Here is a 23,005-nt window from a genome sequence, read left to right on the forward strand (position 1 = left end):
ATAATTCCACATGTGTTAATTCATAGTTTTGATGCCTTCATAGTCATGAAAATAAAGAAAACTCTTTGAATGAGAAGGTGTGTCCAAACTTTTGGTCTGTACTGTACATGTACAGTCAAGTTTAGTTGTGTTTCTGCAAAAGAATTTACATGACTCCCCCTGAACTATTTCCACACCATTCTCAAAAACCTGGAAGGGTGCACCCTACCATCAACAGCTCATTGGAGGTGCTCCTATTTTTACATCATTTATGAGAAATCGTGTGGTTTACAGGAATCCTTTGGTTTACACAGTACAAAGTGCAGAACAACAGAGTACGCTGCAAAGAATGAACTGCAAATATAGATGTAGTCAAGTTTATAATAGTGAGGGTGGGGGGGGGGGCATGGTCAGAGGGCTAAGGAGATGGATGCGTAGTCTCAGTGCTCCTGTGGAACGTGGCCTATATCCCATACCGGCTACTGGAACCCACTGCCCTTCCTCTTACACCCCGGAGGTTCTCCTTGGTACTGGGAACGCAGGGATGACGTGAGGCAAACCCAAGAAAAGCTATTGAACCTGTAGCCTTGGTTCTGTTGGAAGATGGAGAATTAGAAGGTATAAGAATCAGAGATGAGGAAATAAAGCTGGAAATGTTGGCGGACGATTTTATCATGTATGTCAACAATACAGATAAAGGGATCCATAAAATAATAAAAGATCTTAAATATTTTTGCTGATCTTTCTGGATCAGGGGTGCACCACCAATGAGGCCACGTGAGGCGATCGCCCCAGGCAGCACCAGGTAGGGGCAGTGGAAGGGCCATGGGCAATGAGCGCTTTCATCGTGGGAAAGGGGTTAGGTTAAGAAATTGGCATTGGGGGTGGGGTGCCAGAAAGGCTAAGTGCACCCCTGTTCTGGATACCAGATAAACCAATCAAAATCAGATATACCGATGCTTGTAAAACATTCTGATGTGACACGGAACACAGGTTGAAATCTGTATATAGCTAAGGAGGAAATCAAATATCTGGGGGTTACCACAAAGATAGATTATTCCCCAATCATTGAAAAAACTATGAAAGAGCTCCAGAAGTCAAGGAATTCCCCCTCTTTACCTTTGGGACATGTCAATTGATAAAGATGATTAGCTTCTCTCGAATTATGTATGTTTTATAGACACTTCCCCAGAGACATGTAAAAATAAATGTAGTAAAATATTAAACTTTTTGGTTATCCTCTCCAAATATAGTGTCAGCGTTATTCAGAGTAAGGAGCACCAGGAGGACTCATTCACCAGGATTCAACAAGATTTGTATAAAAAATTAATAATGCGATTTATTTTCGGTCTTCATAAAAGTTGATTGCTTACAAGAATAGTTTAGGAAAATTCCTAAACTCTATTGTCCATGCATGAATATGAAGGTCCTTAAAAGGGGTTGTCCCACAAAAAATATTCTACAGTTTTCAAACCAGCACCTGGATCTGAATACTTTTGTAATTGCATGTAATTAAAAATTTTGCATAGCCACTGAGTTATTCAATAAAATCTATCTGTTCAGCGCCACCTGCTGTTTGTTCTTTTTCTTATTTCTCTGACCTGCTCACTGAGAAGGCCGCACATGCTCAGTTTTATCTTTCAACTGCCTCCTGAGCTGTGATAGGGAGAGCATGGACACGCCCCTTAGCTGCTGCAGAAAAGACATGCCCCTTGAGCTGCCAGCTTGATATAAATCTAGCAGATTTGCTGGGTTCGTTCCTGCATATTTGGTGGTCATGGGTGGTAAATATAGATATTGTTTCATTCCATGTCCATGACTTATTGTTGTACGCCTCTGACATAGCTTGAATAAACAATATATTACAAAAAAAAATGTTTATAAAAGCTTGCATTTAGTAAAAATTGGAATAGTGGCTAATACTTATGAGGATGGTGCGGCTGGCACATGTAGGAACTCTGCCACTATTACTGAGAAGGGCAATATGGCACATATGGGAGCATTGCAGCTTACAATTATGGGGTCAATGTGGCCGGCACATATTGGGAGACTGGATAACTATTATGGGGACAATGGAATGGGCATATTAGCACTGTGGCTATCAACTCCTTACTATATTTCACTTTAAAGGGTTAACTTGCACTGACATACTGTTTCATACTGTGTAATAGCATTTATATGTATGTTGTGACATATATCGTGTTTGCTTGCATGGCACTGTGGAAAGGGTTAATAAACGCTGAAAGACTTTTGGGACTTTGTAGCTAATAATGAGAAGCTGGTAATTCTCCACAGTTATCATAAGAGCTAAGAACGAGCAGGTATTAGAGGGAAAAAGCCAGACTTGTTTACCACCAAAACCAGGCCGACTGACCTTTTGAATGTCTGGTTTAGCTCTATTATGTCTGAAGACTTGTTTTGCTGTGTCATTGCCATTGAGTATTATTAAAGGTCCAATGCAAGTCTATGAGAGACGTTAACTGTAACATTGTATTAGTTTGGGTTGTGTATCTCCACTCCACCCCTCCCACGGTTGTAGTTCAGCTAGAAACTGTATATAAGGAGAGCAGTCAGAGCCCCTAGTGTTCTGCAGTTAGGGATCAGTGCTTGGAGGAAGAGACTCGGACCAGACTGCATGAGTTACCAAAAGAAGACACTGGGACGGAGACGCTCAGCCACAGACCATGGGTCACCAGCCCTGTGACCAAGGAGCCAGCCAGACTACTACTGAGCCACAGACCGTGGGCCTCCAGCCTTTGGCCAGAGAGGGACAGCTAGCTCAGGCCTTTCCTCAGCATCAAACCCTTCTTCTGCCCGGGAGGAGACTGGAGAAGCCAGCTCAGTATCTTGCCTGTATTGTTTTGCACTTGAGTTTCTTCCAGTAAAGAAGAACAGTGGTTTACTGAGGACCCTGACTCTCTGGACTTATTTCCCATTGAGGTGCACCATGCCTTACCATTCGTTCTGAAGAGCAGCAACATGTGGTGACACCTTAACGGTGTCCGGGGGATCCAGCAGAGAATTGGAGCCATCCCAAACTTGGCCACTAAACTGATGACCTGCTAGAAGCTCCCACTATGGGCCAATGTTCTGTTGGATCTGATAATTTAAAATGATGCAGAGCTTGTTGGAAATGTTACTGTTCGAGAAACACTAGGTAATAGTGACCACAATATAATTATATTCCTCCTAAACTATAAGAAGCAAACTCTGTCAGGTAGAGCAAAGACACAGAATTTTAAAAAGACTAATTTCCCTGGGTTGGGGGCAGCATTTCAGGGCATAGACTGGGAGCAGCTACTGTCACATAATAATACTGAGGATAAATGGGAGAGCTTTAAATCCACATTGAGTAATTGCACAAAAAAATGTATTCCTTTGGGTAACAAGTATAAACGGCTAAAATTAAACCACCAGGATACTGTCATGCATTAAACGAGGCATGGACTCGCAGGGCAGGGATGTAATATTACCACTTTACAAAGCGTTGGAATATGCAGTTTAGTTCTGGGCACCAGTACATAGAAAGGACGCCCTGGAGCTAGAAAAAGTACAGAGGAGAGCGACCAAACTGATAAGGGGCCTGGAGGGTCTTAGTTATGAATAAAGATTCAAAGAATTGAACTTATTTAGTCTTGAGAAGAGACGTCTAAGGGCGGACATGATTAACCTGTACAAATATATAAAGGGCCATACAAAAAATAAGATGAAAAACTGTTCCATGTAAAATGCCCTCAAAAGACAAGGGGGCACTGCCTCCGACAGGAGAAGAAAAAGTTCAGTCTCCAGAAGCGTCAAAGCTTCCTTACTGTGAATCTGTGTAATAGACTTCCTCAGGACGTGGTCACAACAGGAACAGTAGCCAGTTTTATAAAGGGTTTAGTTGAATTCTTAAAAGTAAAAAACATTAATGCTTATGAAAACGTGTAGAAATCTGAGTCTCAATTCCTTCTGGGATTCGCGTCCCCACCTATCCCTTGGTTGAACTTGATGAACTTATGTCTTTTTTCAACCATATTAACTATGTAACTATGTAAGAATAGTTCTGACTTATTGTGAAAGATGTTACAGATCAGGGATCTGGACTTCGCTGTGGGTAACCAACTAGACCGCTACCTCCTGTGATAGTCCTGGTGTAGTTTGCAGATGACCCACTAAAGTCAGGGACTCCGGTGCAAGCACCAGGTGCTCAGGATAACTATAAAGCACCAAAACCGCAGGTATAGTCTGAACACTGAATTAGACATTAATGCTGGTTTTGAGGTCCCAAGTGGCGAGGTAGCAGGGCAGGCTAGGTGTTTGTCAGAAACACAGACAATGCTGGCGGACTATGTTAACTAAAACACAACTAGAACTCATACTTGACTTGAGAGTGCAGGAGTACAGAGGCAGAGCCGGAGCAGGCTAGAAGCACACAGGAGATAACGCAGGATAAACGCATATAAATTGCAGAAGCACTAGACTTCTCAGCAGTGCCTGTGCTGATCACTAGGGAATCTAAAGCTCAGGCAACCTCTGTCTGGGGAGGGTGCCTTAAATACCCTCATCCTTCGTTTGGGGATTATTTAGTGAGCATGTGCATTGGCCCTTTAAAAGGAAGGACGGGAGTGCGCGCACGCTCTAAGAGCACACTAGGAGTATGGAGGTTGCAACATGGAGAGAATGCCGAATGGCCGTGTGAATAGCACAGAGCCACATAACACCTAAAGGGAACCTGTCACCAGGATTTTGTGTATAGAGCTGAGGACATGGGTTGCTAGATGGCCGCTAGCACATCCGCAATAACCAGTCCCCATAGCTCTGTGTGCTTTTATTGTGTAAAAAAAACGATTTGATACATATGGAAATTAACCTCAGATGAGTCCTGACTTGGCTCATCTCAGGGACAGGACTCGTCTCAGGATAATTTGCATATGTATGAAATAGTTTTTTTTGGACACAATAAAAGCACACAGAGCTATGGGGACTGGGTATTGCGGATGTGCTAGCGGCCATCTAGCAACCCATGTCCTCAGCTCTATGCACACAATCCCGGTGACAGGTTCCCTTGAATATCTTTCTACAAATCAATAGGGGTCGTTGGCCTAATTACCTTGGGTTTCCTGTAACTAAATGCCAGCATATCCAGTGCACGGGGACAGAGAGAACGTTATAAACTGCTATATCAAAAGGTAAAAACAGCGATCAGAGAAGACGACATGATCCTCTCCCTACAAAACATACTGAGCCTCCTCCTTGGTACAACCTTACTCTGCAGCCAGGCAGAAGACACCTGTCCAGGTAAGTGACAGTCACATCCTTACTGGTGACAGACATGTCCCATATGTGACAGCTTCAGGATCTCCTTTACACTTCACGTCTTTCCTATCGACGTAGCAGTCACAGGATGAGAAGGTTGTGTCTACTATGGACTGTAACTGCCTCAGGAAGCTGTTCTGTGCTGTGTTCTGGACAAAAGAGCTTACAGTCAAATTATCAGTGACGTGTTATAACTATCACTGCAGGCATGAAGCTTTCAGTGTCCTAGACAGAAGAGCTTACATTCAAAATGTCAGTGGCCGGTTATGTATTACACCTCATTGCATCATTGCAGGTGAATACATGTATTTCCTTAAAGGAATTGTCCATTCCTACAGAACTAAGTCTCAGTGCCCAGTATAAAGAAAAGTTGTGCAAATTTTAATTTTCACAATTCTCATTAACATCAATGACCTGTCCGTGTAATGTACATTTGTGCCGGGTCCTCCAGAGAACCAGACACTAGTAGTGACCTCCCTCTGTCCTGGCTAACAATAAGGATCTTGATGCATCGCCCAATTCCTTGATAAAACATTTGAAATTGGATTTTGTGGACTAGACAACCGTTCAGTAGTAGAAAATTTGACAATCCTTGCTTTTTACCTCCAAACAGATGTGAAACTGATGGGTGTTGGGGAATCAGACAAATTGGCTCTTCTAAGAGGGTGTCCGGGGATCCCAGGATATCCAGGACTGCAGGGACCTCCCGGACCTCATGGACAGAAAGGTAAATAGACTAAATAAGCTGATCATGGCATTGCAAGGTGTCAACCCCTCACCTATCTGATGGCTGTATATCTTAGTCTTAATAGGTTCTGCTGAGCAGGTTCACGTTCAGAAGTCTCAGGCAGCAGGAAGAAGAAGAGAGCGTGGCTGAAGCCACATGGAGTGCCAGCCCACAGCACCACAATGGCACCTGTCACTGCACAGCGTTTTACTGTCACTTTGTTACCTTGTTTTAGCCTCCAGACCACCAACACCCTGGTGCCAGAAAGATGGCAGAGCAGGGATAATAAAGTGACTGGGTAATAATGCAGTATAGTGACAGGTGCCATCGTGGTGCTGTGGGCTGGCACTCCATGTGGCTTCAGCCACGCTCTCTTCTTCTCCCTGTTACCAGCTCCTTGCATATCCTACTCCTGATTTCTGCTACCACAGAGCCATCTAGTGGTAACAGCAAGTATAACACAAAAGGATTTATACATACAAATAGGATGAAACACAACACATTACAATACAAATTTGACCTAAAACGACATAGTGCTAAAACTAGATCAAGGTAACCACACGTGTGAACAATATTCGATTTGATCATTTATTTATGAAGGAAAAATGATCCAATATGACATGTCTGTGAGTTTGAAAAATTATGTGAACCTTCGCTTTCTATATCTTTCTATATCGGATGTGACCCCCTTGTGCAGCAATAATTGTACCTAAACATTTCTGGTACCTGTTGATTAGTCCTGCACTTCGGTTTGGAGGAATTGTAGCCCATTCTGTATAGGGTGCAATTAGTTCACAGTGCATTTTGTGACGCAAAATGTATTTTTGCATAGACACAATTCATTTTGTAGAATTGTATGTCACAAAATGAAATTTTGTGCGACAATATGACATTTTATGCAACAATTTTTTTTTTTTTAGCTGTGTGTCACAAAATGATGGGTTCCCTCCCATAAACTGCTCGCTTCAGGTCCTTTCACATTTCTATTGGTTTAAGATCAGGACTTTGACTCAACCTTTCCAAAACTTTAACTTTATTCTTCTTTAACCTCCTCAAGACCTTGCGATTTTCTGTTTTTGCATTTTAATTTTTTACTCCCCGTCTTCCCGGAGCCATAACTTTTTTAATTTTCCGTTCACAGAGATGTAAAGGCTTGTTTTTTTTGCTGGACAAATTGTACTTTCTAAAGGCTCTATTTAATATTGCATACAATGTAGTGAGAAGCTAGAAAACAGTACGTTTCAAATGGGGTGGAATTGTAAAAAAAATAACCCAATTCCACCGTAGATTTATGGGTTTAATTTTTAAGGCGTTCTCTGTGTGGTAAAACGGACTTGTTACCTCCATTTTTCCGGTTCAGGATGATTACAATGATACCGAATTTATGCAGTTTTTCAATACTGAAAAAAAATCTTCGCAGGGTCATATTCTGACCACAATTTTTTTTATTTTTATAGCTATGTCTACGTAGCTGTGAGGGCTCATTTTTAGTGGGGTGATCTGTAGTATTTTTTATACCATTTTGGAGTGTGTATGACTTTTTGATCACCTTTTATTCATTTTTTTTTGGGGGGGGGGGGAGGTGAAGGGACAAAAAAGCGGCAAATCAGACATTATCATTTTGTTTTCCGCTAAGCTATTCACAGTATGTGGTAAATGCATTTATATTTTAATGATGCAGGTATTTTAGGATGTAGTGGTGCACATTATCTTTATGTTTTGTATTGTTTATTTGAATATTTATATTTTGTTAAACTTTTTTTATACTTACATTAAGTCCCCTTAGGTGACTTGAACATGTAATCATTAGATTGCTTATCCCATAGACTTATTATTTACCACTGCAGGCTATATGAGTTTCATTATGTTCCTATGGAGCCCTGCCTGTGTAAGAACCTCCAGATGGCTCCAGGCTACCACAGCGAAGAAAGGGTTCCCTCGATGTCTGTTTGGGCCCGGGAGGGCAGTACTCCCAGGAAAAAAAAAACTTCCCACAATTGACCACAGCATCTGAGAGTTTAAATGTCTGTGATTGGCATTATTGCTGATCACAGACATTAGCTCTGGGCGTCTGCTGTTCAATACAACAGAAACCCAGCAGCTATGGTGTCCACTCAGCTTCTGGGCAGGTGCCATGTCTAAAGATCCAACTTCCGCCGTACATGTATGGCAGAAGTCCAGAGAGGGTTAACCTTTCTTTGGTAGAATGACTTGTATGCTTAGGGTTGTCATCCTGCTGCATGACCCATGCTCTCTTGAGATTTAGCTCATGGACAGCTGCCCTGACATTTTCTTTTAGACCATCCCGGTATCATTTGGAATTCATTGTTTCATCAACGATGGCAAGCTGTCCTGACCCAGATGCAGCAAAACAGGCCAAAACCATGATATTAGTACCACCATCATGTTTCACAGATGAGGTGAGGTTTTTATGCTGGAATGCAGTGTTTTTTTTTTTCTCCAGACATAATGTTCCCTATCGAAACCAAAAAGTTCTATTTTGGTCTCATCCATGAAATAAAACTTTGTTCCTATAGCCTTCTGGCTTGTTTACGTGATCTTCAGCAAATTGCAGATCAATGTTCTTTTTGAAGAGCAGCAGCTATGTTCTTTGTGGGGCGACCACTCCTGGGAGGGTAATAATAGTCTTGAATTTCCTCCATTTGTACACAATCTGTCTGACAGTGGATTGGTGGAATCCAAACTCTTTAGAGATGGTTTAGTAACTTTTTCCAGCCTGACGAGCATCAATACCTCTTCTTCTGAGATCCATAGAAATCTCCTTTCTTTGCGCAACGATACATTTCCAAAAACGTTTTGGGAAGATGAGACTTTGCTAGATCCCTGTTCTTTACATCAACAAGGTCGCACCCCCCCCCCCACCCTTCCCCCCACACACACACCTGATTGTCATCCCATCGACTGAAAACTTCTCACTCCAATTTCAACTTCAAATTATCTGCTAATTCTAAAGGTTCACATACTTTTGCCAATCGCAGACATGTGATATTGAACCATTTTCCTCAATAAATAAATGACCAAGTTGATTACTTTTAACTTATTTGTTTGATTTGGGTATCTTTATCTACTTTTAGGACTTCTTATTCTGAGTTATGGAGAAATATGAAAGTGGAGATATGCTTCTAAAACGGGACCAGTCCACGTCTGTGTTTATAATTGTTCTACCTCATCTTCTATCCCATTAGCCAAGGGAGCTTTGTTTTTTCCTTTAAAAAACATTTAAAAAAATACATTTAACATGTTTTTCTTACAGTCAAATTTTTTTTCTAATACGTTCCCTTTGAATCAAGGTGACAAGGGAGATCCTGGGGAAATGGGAAAATTGGGACCAACTGGGGAAAAAGGTAACGTTGCAATATGTATCTCTCCCGACTCCCTCTTGTCTGTAGAGCTAAGAAATTGACTTCTTGTGGTTCTTTAGGAAGCAAAGGAGAAAACGGCGTCCCATACAGTCCAGTATATGGAGGTAAGAGAAGGTCATTACATCCGTTCTCCAGGTAAGAGGACATATTGGTATCAGCAGCCTGATCAGGGGACGTTATAGACAAAAGCTGCACACAGAATGGTGACCTTCTCTGCTCTGGAAATGTTCCTCCACTGCAGGTGACATGGAACTATCCACATTATATTAATAATCTTGTACTGATCCAGAGCTGCATTCACCAGCGTCCCTGCTGATTCAGTGTCTGCACAGAGCTTGTTCTGCAGCTCTGGAGTATAATACATGATGTAACTCAGGATCAGTACAGGATAAGTAATGTATGTACACAGTGACTCCACCAGCAGAATAGTGAGTGCAGCTCTGGAGTATAATACAGAATGTAATTCAGGATCAGTACAGGATAAGTAATGTATGTACACAGTGACTGCACCAGCAGAATAGTGAGTGCAGCTCTGGAGTATAATACAGGATGTAACTCAGGATCAGTACAGGATAAGTAATGTATGTACACAGTGACTGCACCAGCAGAATAGTGAGTGCAGCTCTGGACTATAATACAGGATGTAACTCAGGATCAGTACAGGATAAGTAATGTATGTACACAGTGACTGCACCAGCAGAACAGTGAGTGCAGCTCTGGAGTATAATACAGGATGTAACTCAGGATCAGTACAGGATAAGTAATGTAATGTATGTACACAGTGACTGCACCAGCAGAATAGTGAGTGCAGCTCTGGAATATAATACAGGATGTAACTCAGGATCAGTACAGGATAAGTAATGTATGTACACAGTGACTGTACCAGCAGAATAGTGAGTGCAGCTCTGGGGTATAATACAGGATGTAACTCAGGATAAGTACAGGATATGTGATGTATGTACACAGTGACTGCACCAGCAGAACAGTGAGTGCAGCTCTGGAGTATAATACAGGATGTAACTCAGGATCAGTACAGGATAAGTAATGTATGTACACAGTGACTGCACCAGCAGAATTGTGAGTGTAGCTCTGGAGTATAATACAGGATGTAACTCAGGATCAGTACAGGATAAGTAATGTATGTACACAGTGACTGCACCAGCAGAACAGTGAGTGCAGCTCTGGAGTATAATACAGGATGTAACTCAGGATCAGTACAGGATAAGTAATGTAATGTATGCACACAGTGACTCCACCAGCAGAATAGTGAGTGCAGCTCTAGAGTATAATACAGGATGTAACTCAGGATCAGTACAGGATAAGTAATGTAATGTATGTACACAGTGACTGCACCAGCAGAACAGTGAGGGCAGCTCTGGAGTATAATACAGGATGTAACTCAGGATCAGTACAGGATAAGTAATTTATGTACACAGTGACTGCACCAGCAGAATAGTGAGTGTAGCTCTGGAGTATAATACAGGATGTAACTCAGGATCAGTACAGGATAAGTAATGTATGTACACAGTGACTGCACCAGCAGAATAGTGAGTGCAGCTCTGGAGTATAATACAGGATGTAACTCAGGATCAGTACAGGATAAGTAATGTAATGTATGTACACAGTGACAGCACCAGCAGAATAGTGAGTGCAGCTCTGGAGTATAATACAGGATGTAACTCAGGATCGGTACAGGATAAGTAATGTAATGTACGTACACAGTGACTGCACCAGCAGAATAGTGAGTGCAGCTCTGGAGTATAATACAGGATGTAACTCAGGATCAGTACAGGATAAGTAATGTATGTACACAGTGACAGCACCAGCAGAATAGTGAGTGCAGCTCTGGAGTATAATACAGGATGTAACTCAGAATCAGTACAGGATAAGTAATGTATGTACACAGTGACTGCACCAGCAGAATAGTGAGTGCAGCTCTGGAGTATAATACAGGATGTAACTCAGGATCAGTACAGGATAAGTAATGTAATGTATGTACACAGTGACTGCACCAGCAGAACAGTGAGTGCAGCTCTGGAGTATAATACAGGATGTAACTCAGGATCAGTACAGGATAAGTAATGTATGTACACAGTGACTCCACCAGCAGAATAGTGAGTCCAGCTCTGGAGTATAATACAGGATGTAACTCAGGATCAGCACAGGATAAGTAATGTAATGTATGTACACAGTGACTGCACCAGCAGAATAGTGAGTGCAGCTCTGGATTATAATACAGGATGTAATTTAGGATCAGTACAGGATAAGTAATGTATGTACACAGTGACTGCACCAGCAGAATAGTGAGTACAGCTCTAGAGTATAATACAGGATGTAACTCAGGATCAGTACAGGATAAGTAATGTATGTACACAGTGACTGCACCAGCAGAATAGTGAGTGCAGCTCTGAAGTATAATACAGGATGTAACTCAGGATCAGTACAGGATAAGTAATGTAATGTATGTACACAGTGACTGCACCAGCAGAACAGTGAGTGCAGCTCTGGAGTATAATACAGGATGTAACTCAGGATCAGTACAGGATAAGTAATTTATGTACACAGTGACTGCACCAGCAGAATAGTGAGTGCAGCTCTGGAGTATAATACAGGATGTAACTCAGGATCAGCACAGGATAAGTAATGTAATGTATGTACACAGTGACTGCACCAGCAGAACAGTGAGTGCAGCTCTGGAGTATAATACAGGATGTAACTCAGGATCAGTACAGGATAAGTAATGTATGTACACAGTGACTGCACCAGCAGAATAGTGAGTGCAGCTCTGGAGTATAATACAGGATGTAACTCAGGATCAGTACAGGATAAGTAATGTAATGTATGTACACAGTGACTGCACCAGCAGAATAGTGAGTGTAGCTCTGGAGTATAATACAGGATGTAACTCAGGATCAGTACAGGATAAGTAATGTAATGTATGTACACAGTGACAGCAACAGCAGAATAGTGAGTGCAGCTCTGGAGTATAATACAGGATGTAACTCAGGATCGGTACAGGATAAGTAATGTAATGTACGTACATAGTGACTGCACCAGCAGAATAGTGAGTGCAGCTCTGGAGTATAATACATGATATAACTAAGGATCAGTACAGGATAAGTAATGTATGTACACAGTGACTGCACCAGCAGAATAGTGAGTGCAGCTCTGGAGTATAATACAGGATGTAACTCAGGATCAGTACAGGATAAGTAATGTATGTATGTACACAGTGACTGCACCAGCAGAACAGTGAGTGCAGCTCTGGAGTATAATACAGGATGTAACTCAGGATCAGTACAGGATAAGTAATGTAATGTATGTACACAGTGACTCCACCAGTAGAATAGTGAGTGCAGCTCTGGAGTATAATACAGAATGTAACTCAGGATCAGTACAGGATAAGTAATGTATGTACACAGTGACTCCACCAGCAGAATAGTGAGTGCAGCTCTGGAGTATAATACAGGATGTAACTCAGGATCGGTACATGATAAGTAATGTAATGTAAGTACACAGTGACTCCACCAGCAGAATAGTGAGTGCAGCTCTGGAGTATAATACAGGATGTAACTCAGGATCAGTACAGGATAAGTAATGTATGTACACAGTGACTGCACCAGCAGAATAGTGAGTGAAGCTCTGGAGTATAATACAGGATGTAACTCAGGATCAGTACAGGATAAGTAATGTATGTACACAGTGACTGCACCAGCAGAATAGTGAGTGAAGCTCTGGAGTATAATACAGGATGTAACTCAGGATCAGTACAGGATAAGTAATGTATGTACACAGTGACTGCACCAGCAGAATAGTGAGTGCAGCTCTGGAGTATAATACAGGATGTAACTCAGGATCAGCACAGGATAAGTAATGTAATGTATGTACACAGTGACTGCACCAGCAGAATAGTGAGTGCAGCTCTGGAGTATAATACAGGATGTAATTTAGGATCAGTACAGGATAAGTAATGTATGTACACAGTGACTGCACCAGCAGAATAGTGAGTACAGCTCTGGAGTATAATACAGGATGTAATTCAGGATCAGTACAGGATAAGTAATGTATGTACACAGTGACTGCACCAGCAGAATAGTGAGTGCAGCTCTGGAGTATAATACAGGATGTAACTCAGGATCAGTACAGGATAAGTAATGTATGTACACAGTGACTGCACCAGCAGAATAGTGAGTGCAGCTCTGGAGTATAATACAGAATGTAACTCAGGATCAGTACAGGATAAGTAATGTAATGTATGTACACAGTGACTGCACCAGCAGAATAGTGAGTGCAGCTCTGGAGTATAATACAGGATGTAACTCAGGATCAGTACAGGATAAGTAATGTAATGTATGTACACAGTGACTCCACCAGCAGAATAGTGAGTGCAGCTCTGAAGTATATTACAGGCTGTAACTCAGGATAAGTAATGTATGTACACAGTGACCCCACCAGCAGAATAGTGAGTGCAGCTCTGGAGTATAATATACTATTTATTCTCCATATAGTATCAATAGTATTCATATTGTTTCCGTTTATCCTTTGTCCCCCATGGTGCTCTATAAATATAAGGCATAAAGATATAAATATTCAATATGTGCATATTTTTGCTCATGTATTTTGCAGCTGCAAAGAACTGTAAGGAGCTGAGGGATAAAGGCATGGTGCTCAATGGCTGGTACACAATATACCCAGACGGCATGCAGCCTCTGATGGTGCTATGTGACATGAATACGGATGGAGGAGGATGGATAGTAAGTTTACAATAAGGACTGCAGCTTATAGATTAGTGGCTCTACAGTACTAAGGAGAACTACGTGGAGTGTTAGAAAGGATGAAAGAGATAAAGGGGAGAAAGGAAGCACTGGTCTCCATACTAGGTTATGAGGAGGCATCATACCAAAGATCTGGTCTGACCTACTTGGCTTTTTCATTATTGAGGAATTTATCTCGTGTGGCATCAGTTTCTTAGACAGAACAGTTTTACAAGAAATGGTCAAAACTCTATAAGAGAATCATAAAATGAAAAGGGCCATGGATAAGACTGGAAACTATGGACCACAAGTGAGGCCAGAAAAGTCTGACTTCTGGACAGGTCAACCATGTTTTCCGGAGAAGAGAAGTTACATAAAAATGTAAAAAAAATCAAGGTGAGTTAGGTCCAAACTATGGTAGTAGATACCATCCCCCGCTGATAATGTTGAAGACTGACAAAAACAGCTGTCTACAGTTGGCCGTCACTGGTATGATCTAATATGAATATATGGAACATTGCCTGAAAAATAAGTTTCTTTTTTTTTATACTGTAGATTTTTATTAGCACATAACGTGCAGATTTTCAATAATACAGAAAGGAAAAAGGGGAAAAACATGAAATGGTACGACATAGCTCATACAGAGTCATTTGGCAAACCATCAAAATGGGAACATGCACAAAAAACATTGCGTACAGTAGTACAGGTCCCATAATTATATCCAAAGATGTGGCACATAAAACTCAGGACTAGGGATAAGACAACTGACAAGACACAAAAGGAAAGGAACAGGTAAGGGGGGAGTAAGAGCAGGGATGGTAGGGTAGGAGGGGAGACCATTAGGGGAATGCCAGGTATGTATCCCAGGGTAGTCATATTGCTTGGAATTGTTCCACGGTGTTGTTAATGGAAGCCGTGAGACATTCCGTGGACCTGTTGTCACGGACCCTGGCTATAAGCATGGACTTAGTGGTAGGATTTAACGATCAAGGATTTGGCTGCAGTACATAGTGAGAGGACCAGCCTGGAGGAGTACTTGTTCAACCCTGGAGGTGGTAGGTTAAGTAAGTAGACCTTTGGGTCTAGCGGTACAGGTGATCCAAAAAGGGAATGAGCCACGTCCCTTACCTCCCGCCAAAATGGGATGATACTGGGACACGTCCAGAAAATATGGTACAAAGAACCCACATTGTTCAAGCACCGCCAGCAGACAGACGGAACAGTGGGGTTTATGGAATTTAGGAGTGCAGGGGTATGGTACCAGTGCATTAGCAGCCTACACTGCGTCTCCTTATACGTGGTGCAGATAGATGACTGGGCTGGCCTCGTCCATACAGTCTGCCAGGCACTGCGAGAAAGAGGCGATCCGAGGGCGGTAGCCCATTTATCCATATATGTATCATGTGGGATCTCGCCCTCCCCGGATGTGGCCAAAAGGCGGTAGATGATAGAGATCAGACCTCTCGTCCCTACGCCCAGTCGGCACAGACGCTCAAATGGGGTAGGGAGTGACACCTTAAGCGAACCAAAAGTGGTGCTCACATAGTGACAAACCTGGAGGTAGTGGAGTCCCTCCGTCGCCGGTAATTTCGATTGGTCCTGAAGCTGCGCAAAGGATCTCAGTGTCAGAGTAGAATCGTCCACAATGTCCGCCAGGTGGAAGAGACCCAACGATGACCAGACCCGGACCATGGGGGTGGGAGGGGGTCTGGAGGAGGTATGGCCCCCTGTGGGGGCTTCTTGGGCAGCTTCTTGACATGTGGGGGTCTGTGCTGTAGACTCAAGGCCCCTAATGGTGAGGCTTGGTGGCGGAGCTCGGCGCTCACGCGTCCTTCTCCATGAGCTTCTAGGCCACGCCCCCGAAAAATATGTTTCTATACAGCGCTGTGACTCTTCGCCAAGAAACAATCCCCCTCTGAACCCCAGTGATGCGACCAAGGATGGGAGTGGTAATGGCTGTGGCTATAACAGTCAATCACAGTGGCAATCCTCAACCTGAGGGGCACACCCTGATGTTGGGGCTCCTGCCTGATGGTAGTTGAGGTGCCCTTGATGTTGTAGTAGGTTTGGTGTGGGTGCAAGGCAGAAGGTGTAGAGTGCCATATCCGGCGGAGGGTGCAGGAGTCAGTAACCAAACCAGATGTCGATATCAAACATCTTCCTTTTGCTGAAGTTCAGAATGGGAGTTGTAGTACTATCCAACAGCAACAAAACACAGTTCCAACAATTCACAGTGCAAGTCTCCCTAGATGGTTTTGCATGGATTGAACAAGGATAGGGATGATAGTACTCTATCCTCTCTATCTTCTCAAAGTCTCTGTCTGCAGGATCTATGGCTGGTAATATTACTTTTAAGATGGCTGTAATTTGCAACTGAGGGGTTGTGATATGACTGGCCAGGTGTGAAGGGTGTCTTAGCAGTATTCCCCTCACCAGTGGCGTAGTGTGGGTTGCCACCACCCGGGGCAAGCCAAGTATTGTGCCCCCCCCCCAACCTATGGACACACCCCTTTTTACAGATAATGACGTAGATGGCACCTGCAGTCCTATGTAACACCACAGATAACACAGTATTAACTCTCTGAGTACAGATAATGTAGTAGATTGGTGTGAGGCCCCAAAATTCAGAACACACACAGTGTGACCTGAGGTCTGGGGCCAGGCTTCAGTAGTGTGGGCCAAATTCTATTTCTATATCCACCCCCCCCCCCCCCCCCCCCAAAAAAAAAAAGATATTTGGATGGACATAACATACATTTTATTTAATGCACTTATATAGCGCTACTATATTCCGCAGCGCTTTACAGACATTAGCAACCAACTGGGGTTCACAATCTAAGGTCCCTATCAGTCTGCCTTTGGAGTGTGGGAGGAAACCAGAGAACCCGGAGGAAACCCACGCAAACACGGGGAGAACATACAAACTCTATGCATATAAATGAGAAGCTTCACAGACATAACTCCATGCAGATGCTTTCCTTGGTCGGATTTGAACCTAGGACCCCAGCGCTGCAAGGCACCAGTGCTGACCACTGAGCCACCGTGCTGCCCACATTGCTATGCAATATACAGGAGAATACCGCACCATACCTGTTACATCCAGTGACCTCTCCTGTGATGTAGATTCTTTCCTCAGCGTCCTCATTCGGAGATAGGACCACCATGAAACCTTCTTTCAGCCGCGTCTCATCTCTGTAGAGTTTCAAAGATTTTTTTTTAGATTCCTTACTTTACTATCATCCTCAGATAACAGACCTCCCCTCTCCCCATAGTGCCCATAAGTATAATGCCCTCTGTATAATTATTATATATACTGGCCTCTCTGTATTATTATTATTATTATTATTATTATTATTAATATTATAATGGCCACCTCTGTAGTATTATTATAATAATTATGGCCCCCTCTGTATTATAGTAATAATTATGGCCCCCTTCAGCCCCTCCAGCATACAGTCTTGTGTAAGATACATCACTCTCCTGCCTTCAGCACCTCCAGCAAACAGTCCCATGTAAGATACAACCCCCCAGCGCCTTCAGTTCCATGTAAGACACATCACTTCCCTGCCTTCAGCCCCTCTAGCATACAGTCCCATGTAAAATACAAAACTTCGCCTGCCTTCAGCCCCTCCAGCATACAGTCCCATGTAAAATACAAAACTTCCCCTGCCTTTAGCCCCTCCAGCATACAGTCCCATGTAAATAATATCACACTCCCTCTCTTCGCCGCCTGCCTTCAGCCCCTCCAACATACAGTCCCATGTAAAATACATCACTCCCCCCGCCTTCAGCCCTTCTTGCAAACAGTCCCATGTAAAATACAAACTCCCCCTGCCTTTAGCCCTTCCAGCATACAGTCCCATGTAAAATACATCACTCCCCCTGCCTTCAGCCCCTCCAGCATACAGTCCCATGTAAGATACAACAACCCCCAGAGGATGCCATCCGCCAATCTCTGCGGTCCATATACCAGGCCAGGCCTACCAGTATTACCCCTTGATATACCGCCTGGTCACCCCACCTAGCACTCAGGGAGTGACTCAGTTACACTGCGGCACTGACTGTTACTCACTGCCAGTGTCGCTCATTTAGGCTGCCTGTGGAGTCCGTCCTGAAGGGGCACTGCGGCAGCAGTGTCTTTCCCGCCTGGAAGGTGGGCGGGGCCTGTCAGTGAAGTGCCGTACTGCCGCGCTCCTTCTGCTGAAACTGCTCCTTCCTCACTCTGCGGCGCTGCACAGTGCAGCCGAGGCAGAGCGAAAAACTCACAGATTCTTTTGCGCCAGCGGCCCCTGCAGTCTGGCGCCCCGGGGCAACGGCCCCCCCCGGCCCCCCCCCCCACGCTACGCCACTGCCCCTCACTGCAGTAAGGTCTAAGAGCGTTGATAAGCAAATACCTTTCTGTCTGACTCCTATGCTCCGCTATGAAGATTTCAGGACCTTCTTGTCGCTTTTTCTCTTTCTTTCTTGAGTGCTGTAGAAAAAGAGCGAGGTCTTTCACTTAGTAGAAAATCTTCAGGTTCTGTTATTCTCTGTAAGGGCCGGTTCACATGAAATACGCTTAAAAAAAATCAGCATGGAATACACGTGACATTTTTCAGCGCGAGAAAAATTTGTTCGCTTCAATGCAAAGCTGAATTTTCAGCTTGAGGTTTTTGAAAGAGATTTGACGCTAATCTGCACCAAAAAAGGTGCAAAAAATACATGGACTTTCATTTCCATGGGAGATTAAGCGCTGATTCTGCCCCAAGATAGGACATGCGGCTTCTCTTTTACACGTGTAAAAAAAGAAGCAAGTGCTGCTTCTCATTGAAATGAATGGGAGGCTGTTCTGAGGAGTTTTTGAAGCTGATTTAGAGGCAGAAACGCTCCAAAAACATCGCCAAAAAACTCTGTGTGAACTGGTCCTAACTTTGATCCAATCAAGGGCCTTCCTCGCTCTTCTTTTTTTGACTATAACCAGACTAAGCTAAGGGCAGATCCAGTATCCGCACTCAAACCTCCTGTAAAGGCTGTGTCACAGTAGGTTAACTCTGTCACTTCCATGCATAACCATACTGGGTATACATTGTATTAAATCACAATGAATGGTATTTAATAGTATGACAGACATTAAACAAAAAACTATTTGCAATTACCCAGCTCTGGGTTTCTGCACCAGCAGTGACAGAATATGTGGAAATTACAGTATGAGGATAAGGGTACTTTCACACTAGCGTTATTCTTTTCCGGTATTGAAATCCGGTAAAGGGTCTCAATACCGGAAAAAAAACGCATCAGTTTTGTCCTAATGCATTCTGACTGGAAGCATCAGGATGTCTTCAGTTCCGCCCCTTGTACAGTATTTGACTGGACAAAATACTGCACAGTGTTTTTTCCGGACAAAATCCTGGAACAATACCGCACTTGCCGATCCGGCATTAATTTCCAGAGAGATGTATTAATGCCAGATCCGGTACAAAGTTGTCCGGACATTGCCCCATCACCAGATCCGGTTTTCCGGTCTGTGCATGTGCTGGGTGTTTGATCTTTAAAAAATTTAAATACCGGATCAATTATTCTGGATGAGATGGATACAGTATTTTACTGTATCTGTCTAACGGATCCGGAAAAAAAACCTTTCCGTTTGTACACGGCGTGCTGGATTCGGTAGGCAGTTCTGTTGCCGAAACTGCCTGCTGATATCAAAAAACGCTACTGTAAAAGTACCCTAAGACTAGTAAATTGACCTTTCCTTCCAGGTGTTTCAGAGACGTGTGGACGGTTCGGTAGACTTTTACCAAGACTGGGAGACCTACAGAAGAGGATTTGGTAGTCAACTGAGTGAATTCTGGTTGGGCAACGAGAATATTCACCGACTTACATCCAAAGGTAATGATCAAGTCCTGGTCGTCGTATCAGTGGTGGAGTTATTATTGTCTCCCTGGATTACAGATATTCTTAGCCTAATAAATGTCCCCGATGATGATGATGTTGGTGGCTTCTCGAACTTACACTGATCTAGGGCATAACATGGGTTTGTTGCTGCCTTCGCCTATTTTTGCTGCCAAGCTGAAATATGTCAGACAATCTGGTTGGTAGAGAAACAATAGCTATCCACAACCCTAGCAACTCATAGCAGAATAATAGCCAAATATAAAAAAAAGTCTTCTAAAGATAAATCTGGGAGGCAAATCCCCCAAAATGCTGACTCTTGATGAACCCCATCCTTATCTGATATTTCGTCTTATAGGTAAATTTCAGCTCCGTGTGGATTTAGAAGATTTTGAAAATAATCGAACCTACGCCACATACAAAGACTTCAGTATTAATGGAGAAGAAGACTTCTACAGGCTGAACTTTAGTGGTTTCATTAAAGGAACTGCAGGTAAGAGGATCTGATGCTCATCTATCTGACACCTTAGTATTATCTACCATAGTCACAACGCAAAAAACATGGTAAAAAAGGGCATCTATCAGCATGATCAACCCGAATAAACCAGGCACATTGCCTGGTAGGGTTGATCATACTAAGAAAAATGTTATCAATAGGGTTAAAAGTTGCCAAGATATATTAATTTTTATATTTATGTAAATTACCTATTTGGAGCACCAAGAGGCTGGCCATAGTGCTCGGAGCACTACTAGAGCAACACCCTTGTGCTGTCTGTACTCCCTCTCTCCCAATCGATTGACAGGGATGTCTTACACAGGCTCCGAGGCTCAGTGCTGCTTCCTAAACTTGGTAAGCATCAGAAGATCCATTGTGCAAGTGTCGAGTAGGCTCAGTGACCCATCACCTGTGCATTGGATCTGATGAGGGATGCTTATTGGATACACTGCGCACCCACCAAGCCACTTAACCTCCCCTGGTGGAGCTAGACACCTCTGTCAATCAAAGGGCAGCAGTGACTACAGAGAACACAGGGGCATTGCGCTAACAGTGCTCCTGGTGCTATGGCCAGCCCCTTGGTGCCCCCAAATAGGTAATTTTCATAAATATAACAATTCATATATTTTGGCAATTTTTAACCCTATAGAGAAAATAAACATATTGTTTTATTCAGCATGATCAACTCTACCAGGCAATGTGCCTGGTTTATCAGGGTTGATCATGCGGACAGATGCCAGAAATATAGAAATAGAAAGTATTTACGGATCAAATAAAAAGAGCGTCAGAGCGTCATTACTGGCTGGAGGGAAAGAATATTTCATATAATGGAAAATATGTTTTAATAGTTTTGTTGCTTTCCTTTGGTTTTCCTTAGGAGATTCACTAGGATTACACAGGAACGAAGCCTTCTCCACCAAAGATAGGCAGAACGACAAGGCTAAAAAAGAGTGGACACCCTGTGCCGAATATTATAAAGGAGCCTGGTGGTTTGAAGCCTGCCGTAGCTCCCACCTGAATGGGGAATACCTGAAGGGTGAACACTCAAAAGAATCCGGTGGGGTCATCTGGAACACTTTCAGAGGCAGCATGTACTCTCTAAAGTCTTCAGAAATGAAGTTTCGCCCTGTTATTAATTAGACTGGCCATTGTCTGAAAAGTGCGGATCAGAGACCATGTCGTTATTATAGACAGAGGTCCTCTATGCAAGGACTGTCAGTGTTGTAGACCCTGAGACCTCTTTTGGACCAGCTCAAATTGTCCTCATCCTCCTTCATAAGCAGCGTGATCTCCTCGTCCCATCTCCAACAAGTTATTACATTATTACAGGGGGCAATCACGTCAGACATCTACTCTCCCGAATTTGGGGGGGGGGGGGGGGGTCGGTCAAAGGAATAGTGAAGCCTTTTCCTATCTTATCTGTGTGTCCCTCTCTCCTCAGTCAGGTTGATGGACTCATTAGACCCTGGATGTGAGCAGATGAATGAGAATAAATTATATGATTCTCTGTTTGGTTCAATGTTCTATCAAACATATGCAAACCATGGAGGGAATTTATTATTATTTAGGGAATGTGTACATTTTTTTAAATTCTACGCCACTTTTGCAAAAAGGACAGGGCTTAAAGGATTTATGCCATGATTGATGTAAAAAATGAAAATCAGACCTCATATAGTCCATGACAATAACAAAGCTAGAACCAGCCCTGCACCTCACATGGATCCAGAGATCTCTACATTCATTGCTCCAATTGCTCTGCTAGATTATCTTCAGCCTGGCAGCTCACAGGGCGTACCCTTCCTGCTGCAGCTTATTCCCTATAACTGACAGAGCTTCTAACAGAACATACCGCTGGTGAAGATTTAAACTGAACGTGTGCGACCAGCTCAGTGAGATGGACAGAAAATAAGGAAGAGAACAAACAGCAGGTGGCGGTAGAGCTATACAGATGCATTTCATTGAATAGCTCACTGGCTAGACTACATTTTTAATTGCATTCAATTACAAAAGTATTCCGATCCAGGTCCTGGTTTGAAAAATGGTGACTATGCTTTGTGACACAACCACTTGAAAGGGGTATTCCCATCTCCCTGTTTAATGTTTATTTACACTCTTTCTTTGAGGTCCTCATTTTCCATCTTGTCTACTTTAGTTGGGGGGGCCAAGCCTATCCAATAGGTGACAAGCATGTGCGCTCCTGAGAAGACTATAAGAAGAGGGTATGCGAATGAGCTGTTGGCAAGCTCTGCCTCTAATGCCACCAGATGTAAGGCAGCTATCCTATAAGTCAGGGATCAGCAATCTTCGGCACTCCAGCTGCAGGGAAACTACAACTCCAGGGATCTCAAGTCTCCCGGAGGTTCAGGGAGTCTCCCGCTATTAGATAGCGGCTCCCTGACGCCCGCATGTGAAACAATATATCCCGGAAAGGTTTACTGATTGCAGAGCAGAGAGAGAAGAGAAGTGACAGGACACAGAGTTTACATTACAGGTTGAA

The 23,005-nt window shown here is 43.2% G+C and overlaps 1 protein-coding gene across 1 annotated transcript; it reads left to right on the forward strand.

Annotated features, from left to right (window-relative positions):
- The first annotated feature begins 5,036 nt into the window (after window positions 1–5,036).
- LOC121009135 (ficolin-1-B-like) lies at window positions 5,037–22,017 on the forward strand. Its single transcript, XM_040442017.1, has 8 exons — window positions 5,037–5,259; window positions 5,891–6,004; window positions 9,316–9,369; window positions 9,447–9,491; window positions 14,014–14,141; window positions 19,880–20,009; window positions 20,371–20,505; window positions 21,386–22,017. Exons 1-8 carry the CDS (start codon window positions 5,178–5,180, stop codon window positions 21,646–21,648), a joined length of 951 nt encoding a protein of 316 aa, XP_040297951.1. The 5' UTR covers window positions 5,037–5,177; the 3' UTR covers window positions 21,649–22,017.
- Window positions 22,018–23,005: the final 988 nt, after the last annotated feature.

The sequence above is a fragment of the Bufo bufo genome, chromosome 8 (assembly GCF_905171765.1).
Source record: "Bufo bufo chromosome 8, aBufBuf1.1, whole genome shotgun sequence".
NCBI classification, from domain to species: domain Eukaryota; kingdom Metazoa; phylum Chordata; class Amphibia; order Anura; family Bufonidae; genus Bufo; species Bufo bufo.

What these genes read in the sequence shown, in the direction of transcription:
- LOC121009135 (XM_040442017.1), top strand. Translation starts at nt 5,178, where the DNA reads ATGATCCTCTCCCTACAAAACATACTGAGCCTCCTCCTTGGTACAACC. An exon ending in GGCAGAAGACACCTGTCCAG is followed by an intron (nt 5,260 to 5,890) that starts GTAAGTGACAGT and finishes ACCTCCAAACAG; the next exon opens with ATGTGAAACTGATGGGTGTT. An exon ending in GGGACCAACTGGGGAAAAAG is followed by an intron (nt 9,370 to 9,446) that starts GTAACGTTGCAA and finishes GTGGTTCTTTAG; the next exon opens with GAAGCAAAGGAGAAAACGGC.